The 17,782-nt window shown below is 32.6% G+C and overlaps 1 protein-coding gene across 5 annotated transcripts in view; it reads right to left on the bottom strand.

The window, feature by feature from the left end:
* The window catches only part of LOC135841368 (rho guanine nucleotide exchange factor 10-like), a 201,234-nt gene that overhangs the window by 10,682 nt on the left and 172,770 nt on the right, over positions 1-17,782 (bottom strand). For all 5 annotated transcript variants that reach the window (XM_065358304.1, XM_065358303.1, XM_065358305.1 and 2 more), the window contains 5 exons: positions 10,912-11,208; positions 10,704-10,796; positions 5,199-5,423; positions 4,882-5,049; positions 4,582-4,758 (listed from right to left, as the gene is read on the bottom strand). In XM_065358304.1, coding sequence (XP_065214376.1) covers positions 4,582-4,758; positions 4,882-5,049; positions 5,199-5,423; positions 10,704-10,796; positions 10,912-11,208 — 960 coding nt within the window. The remainder of the gene's footprint in view (positions 1-4,581; positions 4,759-4,881; positions 5,050-5,198; positions 5,424-10,703; positions 10,797-10,911; positions 11,209-17,782) is intronic.

Below are 17,782 nucleotides of genomic sequence, written 5' to 3'. Positions count from 1 at the left end.
GATAATTTAGAAGAAAAAAAAAAAAAGCTTCGTAGCGAAACAATCGAGAAAACAAAGATGCCTGAATAAATTAAGGCGTATCGTAGCGTAAATTTCTCTTTTCTTCGCAACTTGGGGTATTTAATAGATTATTGTATTTTTGTAAGCAGCTAAGCAACTCTAAGCAATGAGCATACGTTTGGAAAATCAATTTAAAATTTAACAACATCACACACTATTTTTTGGTGATACTTAAAACGAGAAGGGAGGCGATTAGGGGGGAGGGGTGTTTTTTCATTTTTCTCAGATCGTAATTTTCTTTTTCGAGTGGAATGACTAAAATAATCAAATCTCTCCCCCCCCCCCAAAAAAAATAAATCATGAAATTAAATAAAAATTGCTTAGAAATGATAAAAGAGATCGAGAAAGAGGACAGCTGATGATGAAGATATCATGATTTAATTTTTTTTTCAAATCATTGAAAATAACAATATCAAAGTTTTAATTTTTTTAAGTGGAGGAGAGGGGAAGGGAGGGGAGTATAGAAAGCACGAAAAAGAAATAAGATCGAATGAAAATTGATTCAAGACAAAAATGTTTTCATTATTGAAGAACACCAGATTTTTTTCACTTTTTTTTTTTTTTTTTTTGAGCAGAGAATAAACACAAAACTGAAAATCTCAAAGTCTGTTGAAAAAAAGGAAAACAGCATGACTTTTTTTTTGCAATTATGGAATTTGGAAACAAACCACAACTTTTGATCAATTTAAGCAAAAAGTAAGACTTTGCCAGCAATTTTTTCAAATGTTCTAATCTGGAGGCAAGAAGGGAAGAGGGGGAGGTGGAATCAACATTTTTTTTTTCAAAAAGAGCTAAAAAAAATGAAAAAAAATTCTGGAAAATAAATATAAAAAAAACTTCAAAATCATATGATTGAAAAAATTGAGAAAATTTCTGAAATTTTGACAACAGAGCAAGATTTTTCTTGTGAAATAGCTGAAAAGGCAATTTATTTTCAAGAAAAAAATACATAAAAAAGGATCATTTTTGCACTTTTTTTTGTTTCGAATTTGAAAGCAAGGGTGTGAAAAAAATCTTTATTTGTGGCAGTTGGTATCAAAGGATTCAAAAATCGCAGAAAATGGATTTGAAAAAAATTTTTTAAATCATATTTAGTGACAGCCGAAGAGGGGGCGGGGGAGGCAATTATTCTCCTTCAAAAAAATTTGCAAAAAACATACAAAAACTAGAGCTTTTCCCCTTCTTGACCAATTTTTTCAGGTTTTCTACTCCAGCTTCGTTTAAGCAGTAATTTTATCCTCATGTCATAAAATAACCGCATAATACACAGAAATTCCAGGAAATTGCCTGAAATTTCTACACTTGTTTCGAAAATTTTGTTTTATTTTCCCCTTGAAAAAACTTAGTTATTTCACAGATCAAATTTCGATTTAAAAATTTTTATTATTATTAATTGATTAGCATCAACTTTTCTGACCCTCAAAAAAAACGAACAAAGAGAAAAACCTCAATAAATTTGCATTCGGCATCCCAAAAATACGTGTCAGATCTACTCAAAGACAGCAAATTTTCCACGATGCAGTTTTTTTCAAATTTTTCGTCCCTTTTCACTTTTTAGAAGTTTAAAGGGTGGTTTTTATTCATTTTTAACTTGAAAATATAGGTACAGTACTTTAAAATCATTAAAATGGAAACCAAAAAAAAAAATGTCAGAAATGAACGATGATTCGAAATTTTGACAGGCGTTACAATTATTTTTGAAAGTGCCTCTACCCACCTTTAAGCAAGTTTCAGACAATAAAAAAAAAAAAAAAAAAAAAAACGACAAATGATTCAAAAATCCAAGTTAAGATTCGGTTACGTAAATTGAATCAGTTATTTAGCATCCTAAATTATTCTTATGATATCTTGAGTATTCAATTTTTCAATTTTTCCCCTCTTTCGATAGGTAACGTTTTATTAATTGTAATTCCAATTTTAACCATTTTTCTCGCCAGTTGAAGCAATATTCGTCCTGAATTTTAGAAACAAGTTTTGAAATAAATTCTAATTAAATTTTGGGTCATTTTTAATTATTTCAATATTATTTTGATTCTTTTTCTGTTTTCGACTACATTGCATTATTTTTCATCGAATTTTTAGGCAATTAAAATTCAAATATTCTATAAAATTGAAAAGAATATTATTTTTTGTTGATAATTCTCCTTCAATTTCAATCTATCAATCCATCATTTTAAATAATTTTACTTCATTAATCCGAGCATTTCAAATTTCAAATTTTAAAAATTTTCCATGCCCTTGATTTTTAACTAAATCAATAATTGAAAATAATTCAAGTTCAAAATTTATGTCACACAAGTTCACCTCCACCCCTTCCTCTTTTCAGAAACTTTATTATATTTGTTCAACTATCCCACTCCATAAAGAGAGAGAAAAAAACACTAAAAAAAAATCAATACAAATACGCACAAAAATTTTTAATTTTCTAATAAATTTGCAGCGTTCGATTTTCATCCACTTTTTAATTCCCACTGGAGAAATTTCAAAATACGAACAAAGCAGCACTTTCAGGATACTCGTCGTCGTATTTTAAATATATAGAATGGAACTTTTGCAAGGGTCGCAAAATTTCTTCGACAGTTTATTACGCATTCGAAACTATTTTCATTTTAATTAAACAAAACTTCGAGTTGAAATTCAATTTTTAAATACGCGAGCACGATAGAAAAAAAATAAAAATATTAGAAAACAAGACGAATGTAGAAATGCAAAATGAATCAATATCCGAAGTAAAAATTTATAAAAATGTAAGCGGAAATATATTACGTACAGTTGCAAGTTTTCTCAATTTATTCAACGAGTTTATTGAAAGTTTTGACATCGATTTGATTTACATATTGTTTTCATTCTCTATGTTTCCAGATTTGAATACAAATAACAATACTTAGTAAATTTTCCAAAAATAGATAGAGATATGTTTTCGATTTTAACCAATAATAATATCATTAATTCAACTAAAAAAAAAAACCAAAAAAAACATGTCAACACAAAACCACACGATTTTGAAATTATTTCAGAAAAAGAAGCAATCAAATCCTCGAAACAAGCGCAACAGTTGAATTAGTTCTCTATTCACCTTGGAATCCAGATTATATAGAAGTGCCAATGCCCTTGAAATTAGGAAACGATTTTCGAAATGTCGAAATTAAAAGCAAATTCGACGTTTTTTTTATCAAAATACACAAGTTTTTTTCGGCTTTAGCTGATATTTTTCTTGATAACTTTCTTTAAAACATACTTATTAAATTTGTACTTTTCTTGAATTTGAGCAGATATGCTTTCAAAAATCATGTTTTATGGAAGGATGGTGGTCAAATTTTAAATTTTCACTCAAGAAAATAATCAAGACTTGCAATGAAAATCCCAAAAAAATGATTTTGTTTTCAATTCATGGAGTAAAAATCGATATTTTTCACAAGACCTTTTGCATTTTTCAATTTTGGGTTAATAAAATTAAAAAAATACACTTTTGACAAAAAAAAACAACAAAAAACTAAAAATTAGTAAAATTTGTTTCAAGGGACCAAACTATAGAGTAAAAAAAAAGAGTAATCTGACCTCTAAAATTCCATTTGGTGTGAAAAATTTTCAAAAAAAATGCATAAAAAATTTAGAAAAATATGTAGCAATTTTTAAGTTGGCAAGGAAAAAAATTTCAAAATCGAAGATCAGAGTTACTGATTTGAAAATTATCAGATTAAAATTTTCAATTCACTGTATTTTTTTTTTTTTATTTCTTGGGAATTTTCAGTGAAATCAGTCAAGACCTCCATTATTTCCCCTCACCCCCTGCCCCCTACTTTCAGCCACCTCTATCTCTATCCCTGTTTATACCTCGAGTCAAAAAAGGCCAACGACCCGATGAATTTCAAAACCAACAAAAAATAACCCACGAACAAAGAATTTCACAAGGCGGAGGAAAAAATTCACAACAACTTCTCGTATATTCTTTAGTATTCTAAACACTTCGAGTCAGGAAGATTGCACCACGAAGCCGTAGAAGAGCCGAAGAAAAAGGGGGGGGGGTAAAACTCCTCAGTACAGAGTACACGTGTAATTTAGCTACGAAACTTATATCTGTCATCTGCGTGTTGTTTATACTCGTACACTTTAGTTTGTACGATGACGTCAATTCCAGCATCCAGATAATAAAACATCTCACGTGTTAATATCTCTCAGTTACAATAACCTTCCGCTAAAGTGGAAAAAGTTCACTAACAAGTTCCCTGTTCCACAGACAGCAATTCAAAAAGAATAAAAGAATAATAAGAGAAAAAGCAGGTTAACAGAATAGATACCCATACTTCTTTATCGTATTCGTAGGTAGGTAACCGAAGTTTTCACCCAAAAACTAATTCAACTGTTTAAATATAATACTTATACTAATACGAATGAGAATATATCTAAGAAGCTCTAGAAGAGGTATAAGTATTAAAGTAACTTTCACGCGACATTAATGTAGCATAAGAAAGATAGATAGGTAAACCAAAGAATACTCTCATAGTACGTAAAACCACTTACTGGATAATTTCCTCTTAACGTAGTAGCCAAATCCGATATCCTACTGATAACTTCGTAATCGTGCATTAAATTGCTCATCTCTAAGCATAAACTATCTCCGTTGCTGCTATTCGATGAAAGACTTCCATTTGGCGTTAGTAAACGATTAAATGTCGGCGACGTGGTCGTCTCGATAACCTGAAAAAACCGAACCGAAGGAGTGAATAAGAAAATGCACGTCTTTCGATGATCGTCACGTATTTTACACAAATAATAAATGGTAAATCTACGTAGTATCACTCAATCAAAACAATCCATCACCTGGATATCGGTTATCGGGCAGTTCCATTTCATGGTTAAACGTTGAGAATTGGCTGAAGACGAACTCGAATCATCTTTACGACTAACGGAAACGCATACTAATAAATCATTTAGCAGCAACAGTCTTCTCGATTTGTGTTTACTAATTAATCCGTTTTGGTTTATTTCCTATACAGGGTGCAAAAAAAAACACAAAAATTAACCCAAAACTCGTGAAGGTTTTTCTCTCTTCGGTTTGAGCCTTTGAAGAGGTAAAGACCCAACAAAGAGACTTTCTACGAGTAAGTACGATGAGGAGTAAAATGAAGGCTATTTACTAGCTGAGTCACGTCGTCTTGTCGAATTAAACAACGATTATTATCGGCGACCGGACGTGCTGGTAATTTCCCCGATATAGCTCGTAACATTTCTTTAAAAGCTTGAGCTTGTTCTGCTTCCCTTTTACGTTCGTTTAAAAGTTCGGCCAACGATTCTAGCTGCGTGAGCGCCAACTGCAACGACATTCTGTCTTCGTGACCGTGTCCCGTATGATGAAGTAAGTCCTGTAATGTGACGAAAAAACATTCGATCGTACAACCTTTTTTCTTTCTTCATCCTGCAGCGAGGATTTCTCTTTTTAATATAATCGTACCGTGTGTACCATACCATTAAACTTACTTTTACCACTACCTACCAACCCATCTTCGTATATATATCCTTCTTGTTCTCTACGTACGTGTATAATACTCGTACATATAGGAGATATTATACGAGTCGATTAGATTAAAACCGTGTACACGAATATATCGTCGTTTTACCATACACAGATAGTCTTATATATAAGGTGGACCACCCCCTCGATACCCTTACTAACACCACAGACCCTTTTTTCCTTCTTTTAGCGGACTCGCCGACGCGTCATTTTTTCCACCAACTCAGCGTCGTTGTCGTCGTCGTCTCTCTTCTAGTTCTAGGGTATATTTTTCTGCACACTACACCATCCATCCATCGTATAGCTGAATTTATTACACGAGTTTTCACTTTTATTAATAATATTTTAACGCAAGTCTTCGCCTTTTTTTTTCTTTTTTTTGCCAACTAACATTTCCCAACATATCTTGCCTTTTTTCTAAACCTGTCGTCAGTGTCGTTCTCGCCCATTACGCTTTTCCTCCTTCAACTCCTCACTTAAACATCGGTATAATTTGAAAACATTTAGATAATTTCGTAGCTAGTATGATTTATATTACTCGTAAGGTACTTTTGAGCAATTTTTCCAAAACTGCGGATTTATTAATCCGCTGAAGGCTTTAAGGCGACATAAACCTGCCTTTAATTTGGAAGGTTGAAAATAGGAGGCAAATTTACGAGTAAACATGAGTTTTCATGCCACGGTTGGAGTAGATTTTCATCATAGGGCACCGATTAAATTTTCAAAATTTGCTCCCAATTGAAAAAAAATTAAATCCAGTAGGTACCTGAAATTTAGCATCGATGACGATGGTTCATCTTTCAGAACACCAAATTTCTCAAGTAACGTTTCATTTACAAAAAAATCAACAAAACATCACTTTTTCAACATTTTTCGTCGATCAAAATTCAGAAATTAGAAAGTAATTGGACGAGCTTGTCGTTTTCAGAATGACAGTTTACTCCCCTCCCTCTCTATTTGAATTTATTTCGATTTTTTTTTGTTTTTTGAGACAAGGCTTGCACTTAATTTTTTTTTCAAAAAAAAAGTTCAAAATTGTAACCACAAATTAGCCAAAAAAGTTACACTCGCAAAAAAATGATGCATTTTCCAAATTTCTGAATTAGAAAAGTGAGGCTATTTTGTAACTTTTTGGTAATAACGCAGAAATAAAAGTGAGAATTTTTGATAACTTCCGCCAAAAAATCGAGACGCTGACAAATTTTAACAAAAAGCAGAACTTTGTTTGGCAACTTTGGAGCAATTTTTAAGTAAAAAAATAAAATTTTTTGGAACTTTGCAAAACAACTGTAATAATTTTCGGTAAACTTTTGGCAAAAATGATACTTTTCACCAAAAAAAAAAAAGTCTTTTTGTGCACGTTTTGACATTTCTATGTTGGCAAAAAACGTTGAAATTTTTTAGTTAAAAAAAGATTTTTTGAAAAAAGCTAACAAAATAAAGTAAGACTTTGACAATTTTGGCGAAAAATCCAAGGCTTTTGGCAATACTTGACTACAACGCGAGACATTCGGAGAATTCTTGGGCGAAAAAAGTTTGATATTTGAAATTTTTTACAAACGAAAGACAATTTTTAGCAATTTTTGGCAAAAAACAGGACTTTTTTGGCAATTTATACAAACACGGCGGGAAGAGAGTATTATTTTTACTGTTTTTTTATAATTCTATTTTTTTTGTGGGAGGAGGGGGAGGGGGGTGAAATTTTATCAAATTTATCAGAACTTAAAAACATTAATTACTTACAATGAAAAATTTTTCAATTTTCTGATTTATCAATTTTCAATTTCTACTTCTTTTTTGAATTAATTATTCTGTTTTTTTCAAATTCCTATCATTTTTAGGGGGGGGGGGGGCGAGAGGTTCAAAATTCTATCAAATTTATCAGAGCTCAAAAAATATTTCACTAAAAGAATTTTTAATTTTTCATCCATTTTCAATTTTTACTTCTTTTTTGAATTTTTCTGTGTTTTTTTTCATGTTCTATTTTTTTGGAGGGATTTTTATTGGAGGGAGGGGTAACATTTTATCAAATTCATCAAAGCTCAAAAACATTACACTGAAAAAATTTTCATTCGATTTTCTTATTCATCAATTTTCAAGTTCTAAGTATCTATTTCTTTTTTGAATTGTTCTGTTTTTTTTTTCAAATTCTTTTTTTAGGAGGGGAAGGGGGAGGGAAGGGGGTTAAAATTCTATCAAATCCATCAGAGCTCAAAAAGTATTACATTGAAAGAATTTTCAATTTTTACTTCTTTTGTGAATTTTTTTGTGTTTTATTTCCAAGTTCTATTTTTTTGGGGAGATTTTTTTTGAGGGGGGGGGGGGTTAAAATGATATTAAATTCATCAGAGCTCAAAAACATAACAATGAACAAATTTTCTGATTCATCAAAATTACTAAGTACTTCTTTTTTGAATTGTTCTGAGTTCTTTTCGAATTCTTTTTTGGAGGGAGGGAGGGAGGGAGGAGGGGTTAGAATTCTATCAAATTCATCAGAGCTCAAAAACATAACACTGAAAAATTTTCTGATTCATCAAAATTACTACTTCTTTTTTGAATTGTTCTGATTTTTTTTTTCGAATTCTTTTTTTGGAGGGAAGGAGGGAAGGAGGGAGGGAGGGAGGGAGGGAGTGAGGAGGGGTTGGAATTCTATCAAATTCATCAGAGCTCAAAAAATATTACACTGGAAGAATTTTCAATTTTTCATCCGTTTTTAATTTTTCCTTCTTGTTGAATTTTTCTGTGTTTTTTTTTTCAAGTTCTATTTTTAGGGGGGATTTTTTTGGAAGGAAGGGGTTAAAACGTTATCAAATTCGTCAGAGCTCAAAAACATTACACTGAAAAAATTTTCAATTTTCTGATTTATAACGTTTTCAAATTTCTACTTCTTTTTTGAATTTTTCTGTTTTTTTTTTTTTAGAGGGGGAAGGGGATTAAAATGTTATCAAATCCATCAGAGCTCAAAAACATTACACTAAAAGAATTTTCAATTTCCTGATTCATCAATTTTCAATTTCTACTTCTTTTTTTAATTTTTCGGTTTTTTTTCAAGTTCTATTTTTTGGGGATAGGGAGGGGGAGGGGTTGAAATTTTATCAAGTTTATTAGAGCTCAAAAACATTACACTAAAAGAGTTTCCAATTTCCTGATTCATCAATTTTCAATTTCTACTTCTTTTTTTAAATTTTTGAATCCTTTTTCTTTTCAAGTTTTAACCGAAAATTGGTTCAATTTTTCAACAACGAGTATAATTTCAATATTCAACGCAAGAAGTGTCTTAATGAAGGATGATTTTTTAATAAATTTTCTTCTTCTTTTCAGCAAAATGAATTTTTGAGAAAATTTTATCATTTAGAACAAAAACATCACAAGTATTTGAAGCCTGGAAATTTTTTTTGGAATATTCTTTCCAGAAATTGCCTGATACAGGTGCTCGAATAATACATTTTTTCCCCAAGTTCAGTGCATTCTTTGATTTCTACAGGTTCAAAAAATATTTATTTGAACGAATTTTCACTAAATTTACAAATTTTTCTATAAACACAATGACAAGAAAAATTAGTAAAATAGATTCATAGGTCATTAGATGACTACCTCAACAGACAAATTTTCTGTAAGGATGGAGACGATGCTTATTTCTCCCTCCCCCTCCTTTCTCTAAAGCTCTTTTTCAACACCTTACCTAAAATATTTTCCTTGTCGATTTGTGTAAATGGAATTTCTAAAACTGAATTGCTTAGAAAACAAATTTTTCTATTTTTCTTCTCATCATTTTCGATTTTTCAACTCAACCATATACCCAATTTAATTGACTGAAACTCAAAAAGAAAAAGTACCTACCAATACTTTATGAAAGATAGAAAACTTATTTGAAAACCCAAAAATCGCAAAAAAATTTTGGAGGATCATAAAGGGCTCACAAAAGATGATTTTTCAAAAATTTCAAAAAATTGGACTTCTCTTTGATTTTAATTTTTTTACAAACTCGTCAAAATATCGATAAATTTCCACATTAAAAAAAATCTTCCAGTTTTCATTCGCTCAAATAATTTTGGCTGGAAAAATAATTTCCTCTCTTTTTTTCCTTCTGTTCCTATTTCATAAGACACAATAACGAAATTCTCCTCCAAACAGCTCAATTCAACAACCCACAAAATTACTCCTATATTTAACCAACTCACAAACTTTCCCCTTCCTCCATTCTAAAACACGTCTATCCTCAAAATTCCGCCCAAACTCGATTCGTTGACCTATCGTCACTCGTCGCTACAAATCAATCAAATCCACCCCAAAATTGCCATTCTGTTTAAAATTCACGCCGCCGACACAACATCGTCTCTGTTATTAAGCTCGCAATTATTCAAATCACCACAAATCACAATCAACCTCTCACCTCGACCATTCGATGAATTTCCACTTAGAGAAAATGCCATTACGCCCCGCATATCCTGCGGCTCGAATATACCAACCAGCGATATTGGTACGTAACTACGTACGATACACTTGTACTGCAGCGAGCGAAGCAATTTTCCCAATCTTATATACAAAACGTTTCGATAAATCACTCCGTCAGGTTGTTTAAATTTAACCCGAGCAATAACTCTTAATTAAGAATTTCTTAGGCTCTATACATACACAAATGGCTTGGCGGTGTAAAACTTCCACATGAAGGTTTACGATTTCATCCGTTCATTCGGTCGTTCATTCATTCGATTCAACGTACATAAAATATAGTATACGCAATATTGTTTAGTCGAATATCGCGTATACACATACTACATACAATGTTTGGGGTTAGGTTATGTGTACGATTACAATTAAATAGTACACAAGAAGGCGCTTTTGCAGGTAGATAGGTAGGTTGGTAGGTTGGTAAGGTACACTAGGTAGATAGATATACAATATTTTGTAAGTATACATTACAACACATTGTAGGTAAAGTATAGTCTACGAAATAAGCGAATCGCAAACCAACCACATTCTCAAGTTTGTGTATCCGCGTACACTTCTCGCACACGTATTTCTATGTATACCTAATCTTGTCGTAAATATTTACATTACGCGGTTCGGTTGCAATACCGCGATATGTACTGTAAGATATATCTAGTAAGTATACATAATATCTACGTACTTGTAAGAATAAAATAAACTGTGGAAATCTTTGTACTGGTTTAACCATCAAGCCGAAAATAGAAAGTCTATCCGGTGACGAAACTTGTCTCGACTACAACAATGGATACAAAAAGTAAATATAGAAAAAAAAATTCAAAATATATTAAATTTGGAATAAATAATCTTTTCTTTGACTGGTATTATGTATGTAGATACGTATTACGTACCTTGAAGAACTCAGCCAAGGCTGCTTTTTTCTTCGATTCGCATCGGGCGAGATCCATGGCCACGGAAAAATTATTAATAAATTCGCTATAGATATCGAGTACGATGGCTTTGCTGAACGATGCGACGAACACGTCTCCTATTCGATGCTCGCTATCCCAGTTGTTGACCGCTTCGGCTAATGCGATCCTGAATAGCGTATGACACTGCAGGATTTCCGGTACTTTGTAAAATATCCTTGAGATCTTCGACTGACTTAAAATAGGCGGTGAACTTTCTTCTAATGGTTTTTTGTAGTCCTGGAATCAAAAATTTTTTAAAAAATTATTAAGATTTATGAAGAAAGAGCACAGAAATTTGGAAATGGTTTCAAATTATTATTTTATGTTTACTTTTCTCATCTTCATGAATCGAATAAAATATTTCTATTTTATATAAATACTTAAAAATGAAGAATTAGAACATTATAAGGGTATCATGAGAATGCATCGCGACTTTTTCAATTTCATGTGAGTTGTAGTCTCATAGAAGGGTCCATGGGGAGCTGTTATCAAAAAACCAAGTAGAAATTTGAAATCAGCACATTAGAAAACCATACAAACCATAGGTCACACGAATTTTCGTTTTTTTTTTAAATTTGGGCCTTATTATGAGACGTAGAGGAACTGTACGCAAAAAGTAAGTCGAAATTCGAAATCAATACTTTGGAAAACCATACAAACCATAGGTCACACGAATTTTCGATTTTTTTTCAAAATTTGGGCCCTAGGGCCCTACTGTGAGGCTTAGAGGACTTGTACAAAAAAAATAAGTCAAAATTCGAAATCAGCAATTTGGAAAACCATACAAACCATGGGTCACACAAATTTTCATTTTTTTCAATTTGGGGCTTAATGTAGGGCTTAAGGAGGGAGGGGACTCGAATCCAAAAAAGTAAGTAGAAGTTTGAGATCAGGACCTCAGAAACCCCAATAAATTATAGATCACAAAAATTTCACAATTTTTTGAAATTTGGGGCTGAGGTATTGCTGGTCTTTGGGAACTTGATTCGAAAAAATGAGTTGAAATTCGAAATCAGCGCTATCGAAAAGCGAAAACACAATAAACCATACGTCACATGATTTTCATTTTTTTTTCTTCAAAATTTGACCAAAATTGAAGGGGGCATTTTGACCAGATGGCAATTTTAGGATGTCTACAGGAATTTGATGAACGAACATCCCTACTTTTTCACTACCTTTCAAAAAGAAAACACCACCTCTCAAAATATTTTAACCCCCCCCCCCCCATTCACACACGAATCGAGCTTTTCCTTCTTTTTTTGCAGGGTGTCTATCAAGACTTCAGCAGGACGTTTTTCAAGTACTTGAGGTTTTTTCAAGGGGGCGGAGGGGGAGGTAAAATTTTACATTCAAATTTTTCGTTTTTCTAATGTTTTTAAACATCTCATAGATTTTTATCAAGCTAACGGATGTCTAAAATATAACTTTATTAATTCAGTGTTTGATTTTACATATTTTTCTTTCAGGAGACGTAATGAAATTGGGAAAACAAAAAACTTTTTTCATCATGACAAATTTTTAGAATATGTACATATGTACAGGCATCACAATTAAGTTTTGAAAAAAAAAAAGAATTGAAGGACCATTTTTCACCAAAAAAAGGACTAAAAAAGGACCTTAATATTATCAATTTCTAGGTGTTTTGACCCAATATCAACACAATTATTTTATTTGCTATATAAAATTGAAAAAAAATCATTAAAAAACATTTCTACACAATTTTACTCCCCATACCCACATGTTTTCTCCAACTTTTTTTGTGTTATTCAGAGGACGTCACGTTTGAACCCTGGCGTGACATTTGTTAATTTCAAAGCAACCACAGACACCGAAAGGGCAAAAGTTTTCCAAAATTTATACCAACTCAAAAAATAAATAACTCAACACTACTTTCATTTTTGATTCAAAAGTTGATTCTCTGGCCTCGGCACGTTTAGAATTCAAACAGTAAGTACATAATTTTTTGTAGATTTCGGTTTTAAACAAGAAAATGAAATTGGTCCCAATAAAGTGAAGGAGAAAGTTTTCAAAAATTCAATAATCGAAAACTTGAATAGCATTATTTTTCATAATTTAAATTCAATCAGTAATTTTTTAATAATTGTAGAAAAGAAAACCATTGGCCCAAGCCAAGCGAGGGCAAAAGCTTTTGAATGTTTATAATTTAAAAAACTATCCAAGATCACTTTTAACGTAGGTACCTATGTAAAAAATTCATTTTTCTCAGCTGAGACATTTTTTTCAAATTGGAACAATTATTTTTCAGAAAAAATTCTAGAATAGAAAATAAAATTGACCTGAGTGAAGCGAGGCAGAAGCTTTGGAAAACGTGGAGTGGGATTCGAGATGTAAAATAACCTTATTTTTATGATAAAAACCACTTTTTTGACCATCTTTGATAATTCTGAAAGTTGAGTCAAAAATCTCACTTTCAAGTACTTAAAATAACCTAAAAAATAAATAAATGATGCACGTGCGAAGCGAGGGCGAAAGTTTTTGAAAATTCATCAGTCTATAATTGGTAAAAAAAAAGGGTTCAGACGTATTCAACGTTGAAAATATATTTTTCAAATTTTCACTATCAATTCCGATTAGATTATGAAAATAGAAAAAAATTGATAAAATAAAAAAATCACAATTTTACTGCAATTTTGTCAACTTACACGCAATTTTTTCTCTTTTTTATAATTTTTTTCGATAAAAATAAGGACCAAAAAAAGAATTTCTGAGAAAAAAGGACTTTTAAGGACCATGATTGAAAAAAAGGACAAGTTCCTTATAAAAAGGACCAATTTAGATGCCTGTATGTACAATTTAATGCAAAATTCAAAAGATTTTTGTGAAAAAAAATTTCCAATTCTTCGGAATAAAATGACGAGATCACCTGAAAGGTCATATAACGTATGCAAATTTTCACTTCTCTTTCAAATGTGGAATTTTTTAAGAGGTATAAAAAAACGATATTTTTATGTGGGTTAAATTAATTATTTTTCTATAAAATTTTAAAATTCGAAAATCATTATTTCTTTTGAAAAATTTAAAATTGAAGAAAAAAGCAAACGAGTCTGAACGAAGCGAGGGTAAAAGCTCTCGAAAGTTAGTATTTCGAGAGGTATTATAAAAACTACGTTTTCTTGAGTAATAAATGAAGAACTTTATTACTTTCGCTTCAAAATTTGAAATTTGAATGCTGATTTTAAAAAAAAATCAAACTTGAAACAGAAAAGCAAACGAGCACGAGTGAAGCAAGGCTAAAAGCTTTCAAAAATTCATATTTTGAGAAGAAAAAAAAAATGAAGTTTCATTATGCAGAGAAGAGTTTATTTTCCTGATTCAAACTTTGAACATTTCTTGAATTTGAACTAAGTTTCTATTGCGAGGGCAAAAGCTCTCAAAAATATGTAATTCAAATTCTAACAAAGTCGATTAAAGAGGCCTTCCTTTCCTACGAAATATTTTTTAAGTATGTGTGGAAATTGGAAAATAGAATTTTCTACTTTTTTTCATTTTTCACTTCCTTTTAAGCAAAACTGCTGAAAATCAATACTTTTTCATTACTTTCACCACCGACCTTCAAAATCACTACCTTTTCTCTACTTTCACTACCCTGTAGACACCCTGAATTTGGGGGGAAAAGTGTACCATGGAATTATACCTCCACGAATATACTTTTAGAACCTTCATTATTTTTTGCATTCTTTGAGTATTTTCGAAAAATTGATCCATAGAGGATTTTTGGAGGGGGCAAGGGGTACGAAAAAATTCCAAATCATCGAAAAAAGTGATCTGAATAATCAAGCTATACGATTTCGATCACTCTGATTCTGATTCTGAACATGGTTTCACCCTAAAATCAGAAATAAGCTCTCCAAAGCACCCCATTGGGCAGGAGTTGGGGCCCATAATTTTTGAAAAATGCAATATCGGTGTCAAAAACTAGGTTTCAAGAGGCCCTGAGTCTCGATCTGATGACCATTTGCCTGAAAAATTGAAACTGAACCGTCAGAGAGGGGGTAAGGCTTAACATTTTGAAAAGTTCTAAAAATTGAACTTGAAGTTGGCAATATGTGACCCCGCCTGACAAAATCGACCATTTCGACAAAATTTCAAAAAATGTTTTTTTTTTTTCAAAAATCTGATCTTTCAACCCTCAAGATTCATTTTAAACGTCATTATTTTGGACATTTTTTTTTGTCGAAATGGTCGACAAATTGAAAACTTTTCCCCAAAATTATTCCATGTGACTTTGTAGTTTAAAATTAGGTATTTTTCTGCAATTTTGATAGGTAACAGTTTTCTCTCACCAAACCCTGATTAAATTCCGCAGTTCGTAACTGAGATCAAAATCGTATCCACTCAAACAGAAGCGAAATATCACTTCTTCACCTTCCTTGTACTAGACCCTTCCATAAATTTAATTTCACAGCCCTCCAAAAAAAACACATCTTCGATAAAATTCAATTAGGAGCAAACTCGTCAAAAAATTAGTTATTATAACACCAGCTAATCCGCACCATCGACTCGATTGCGCAGAAAAACGACTCAACCCAGCCCAACATTTAAACCTAAATACCGAGGGGAAGAACACAAGCCCGAAAAAAAACTAAAAAAAAAAAAAAAAGAATAAAAAGGGTTCTAGGGCAATTTCCTTTTACGCTGTCGTCTCGTATACTCTCTTCTACACACTCGGTACACCTCTTCAGTCGAATGTAGACGATGCGAAAGTGCTGGTGGCAACTCATTCTGCGAAACTCAGACAAGCGTTAAATCAGTAGAATAACCGCATCGTCGCTCGTGTGCTTGCATCGTGTACAATGTACGAAAATACCACTACAACAGCTACGGTAGGTACGAGTACATGTCAGAGATGGAGAAGAATTGTAAACTGCTGCTGGAAAACGCCATAATACGAGTAAGAGATTCGCGACTTTAAGGACTAATGTTGTACGGTAGCTAGCTGGTGTTGCTGTGGCAGACTTCGAAGCTGCCGGTTTATCGTTGCATAAATTTGAAAACAGTTACGACGACGATTAAAATTTTACACTTGGAAATTTTCGTTTAAAGTTTTAACGCGCGTCAAATACCAATAAAGAGGTTTAAACTGTAAGAAAGCTGCGGCTGCGGTACACTTTATGGCGCGTTTAATCGGGTCGTTTCAATTCACATGGACAAGTTAACTCCTTTCCTTTCGTTTGCTACATACAATGCTACGCAATACACGAGACTGAGGAGACTGCCAGTGCACCCGGACTCGACGCTGCTGGTATTCGCCTTCCCAAGTTGCAACTCCCTGTTCTGACACGTGTAACGTGTATCACGAGCAATTTCCGCGGCTGCATTGGCGGTTCGATGGAGAAAATAAACACACGTTGCGAGAGGAAAAATGTAACAAAAACAACGAAAAAGAAAGAATTTCGAGCCTCTTTGTACGTAGTACGTACGTATGCGTTTAATAACGGTCGTAAAAATCGAATGTGCCGCGTGTTGCAGTCGTTATTTCGAAGGAAATGATGGCCATATTGATCTGTCCAAATGCATACAATGAACTGGTTGCACGAGTGCTTTCATGTAGGAAAAGAAAGCAAGGAGGAAGAGGGAAGTATGTATGTACTTCTAAATTTAAATAAACTGAAGAAAGAAAACAACAAGTGTATACTCTTTCAAACAGAATTCAATTGATTCCGAAATTGGTTTTTTGAATTTTGGTGCAAAACGGCAAAGATCATGAGAAAATCGTTCGCGAACAAATAACCAGAAACGAATGAAAATCCCATGAACTGATCACAGCGTAGTGATTCTTTCAAAAATGAACGTTCGAACTGGAATGAATCATTCGGAACCAATCCAACTGATGATTATCGACCAAAAAAATGTCGATAAAATCTGAATAAATCATTTGTTTGGGCTACTTGCAAAAGATTAGTTTATAATCATGTGAATCGTTCGCGAACGACTAGCCATATGTAAGCGAATAATTCGTAATCAAATTGATACAGTCAATTTCACGTCATTTTTGCGAATGATTTGATCAGATGTCTCAGTCGTTCGCGAATGACTCGATTTGAAAAAAAAATCGGTCGTTCGCGAATGATTTGATTAGAAATGAATCGGTCGTTAGCGAATGATTTGGTCAGAAATGAATCGGTCGTTCGCGAATGATTCGATCGGAATGAATCAGTTGTTCGCGAATGATTTGAACTAGGGACGAATCAGTCGATCACGAATGACTTAATAATTGAAAATGAATCAGTCATTCACCAGCAAATTGATCAAAGATAAATCGGACGTTCGCGAATGATTTGATCAGAAATGAATCAGTCATTCGCAAATGATTCCAACTTGGGATGAATCAGTCGTTCACCAATATTTACGTTAAAATTAAAAATAAAATCAGTCATTCCCAAACGATTCGATCAAAAATGAATCAGTCGTTCGCGAATGATTCGAACTAAAGATGAATCAGTCGATCCCGAATGATTCATTTTCAATTGAATCAGTCATTCAATAGAAAATTGATCAAAGATGAATCGACCGTTCGCGAATGATTTGATCAGAAATGAACCAGTCATTCGCAAATGATTCGAACTTGGGATGAATCAGTCGTTCACTAATGTTCATGTCAAAATTGAAAATAAAATCAGTCATTCACCAACGACTTCATCAAGTATGTCTCAGTCGCTCGCGAATGATTCGATCAGATATGAATCAGTCGTTCGCGAATGATTCAAACTAGGGATGAATCAGTCGATCCCAAATCACTAATCAGGAATGATTCGATCAAAAATGAATCAGTCATTCACCAACAAACTGT

The sequence above is a fragment of the Planococcus citri genome, chromosome 3 (assembly GCF_950023065.1).
Source record: "Planococcus citri chromosome 3, ihPlaCitr1.1, whole genome shotgun sequence".
Taxonomy (NCBI): domain Eukaryota; kingdom Metazoa; phylum Arthropoda; class Insecta; order Hemiptera; family Pseudococcidae; genus Planococcus; species Planococcus citri.
Note: the sequence above shows the minus strand (reverse complement) of the source record. Positions and strands in the feature narration are given on the sequence as shown.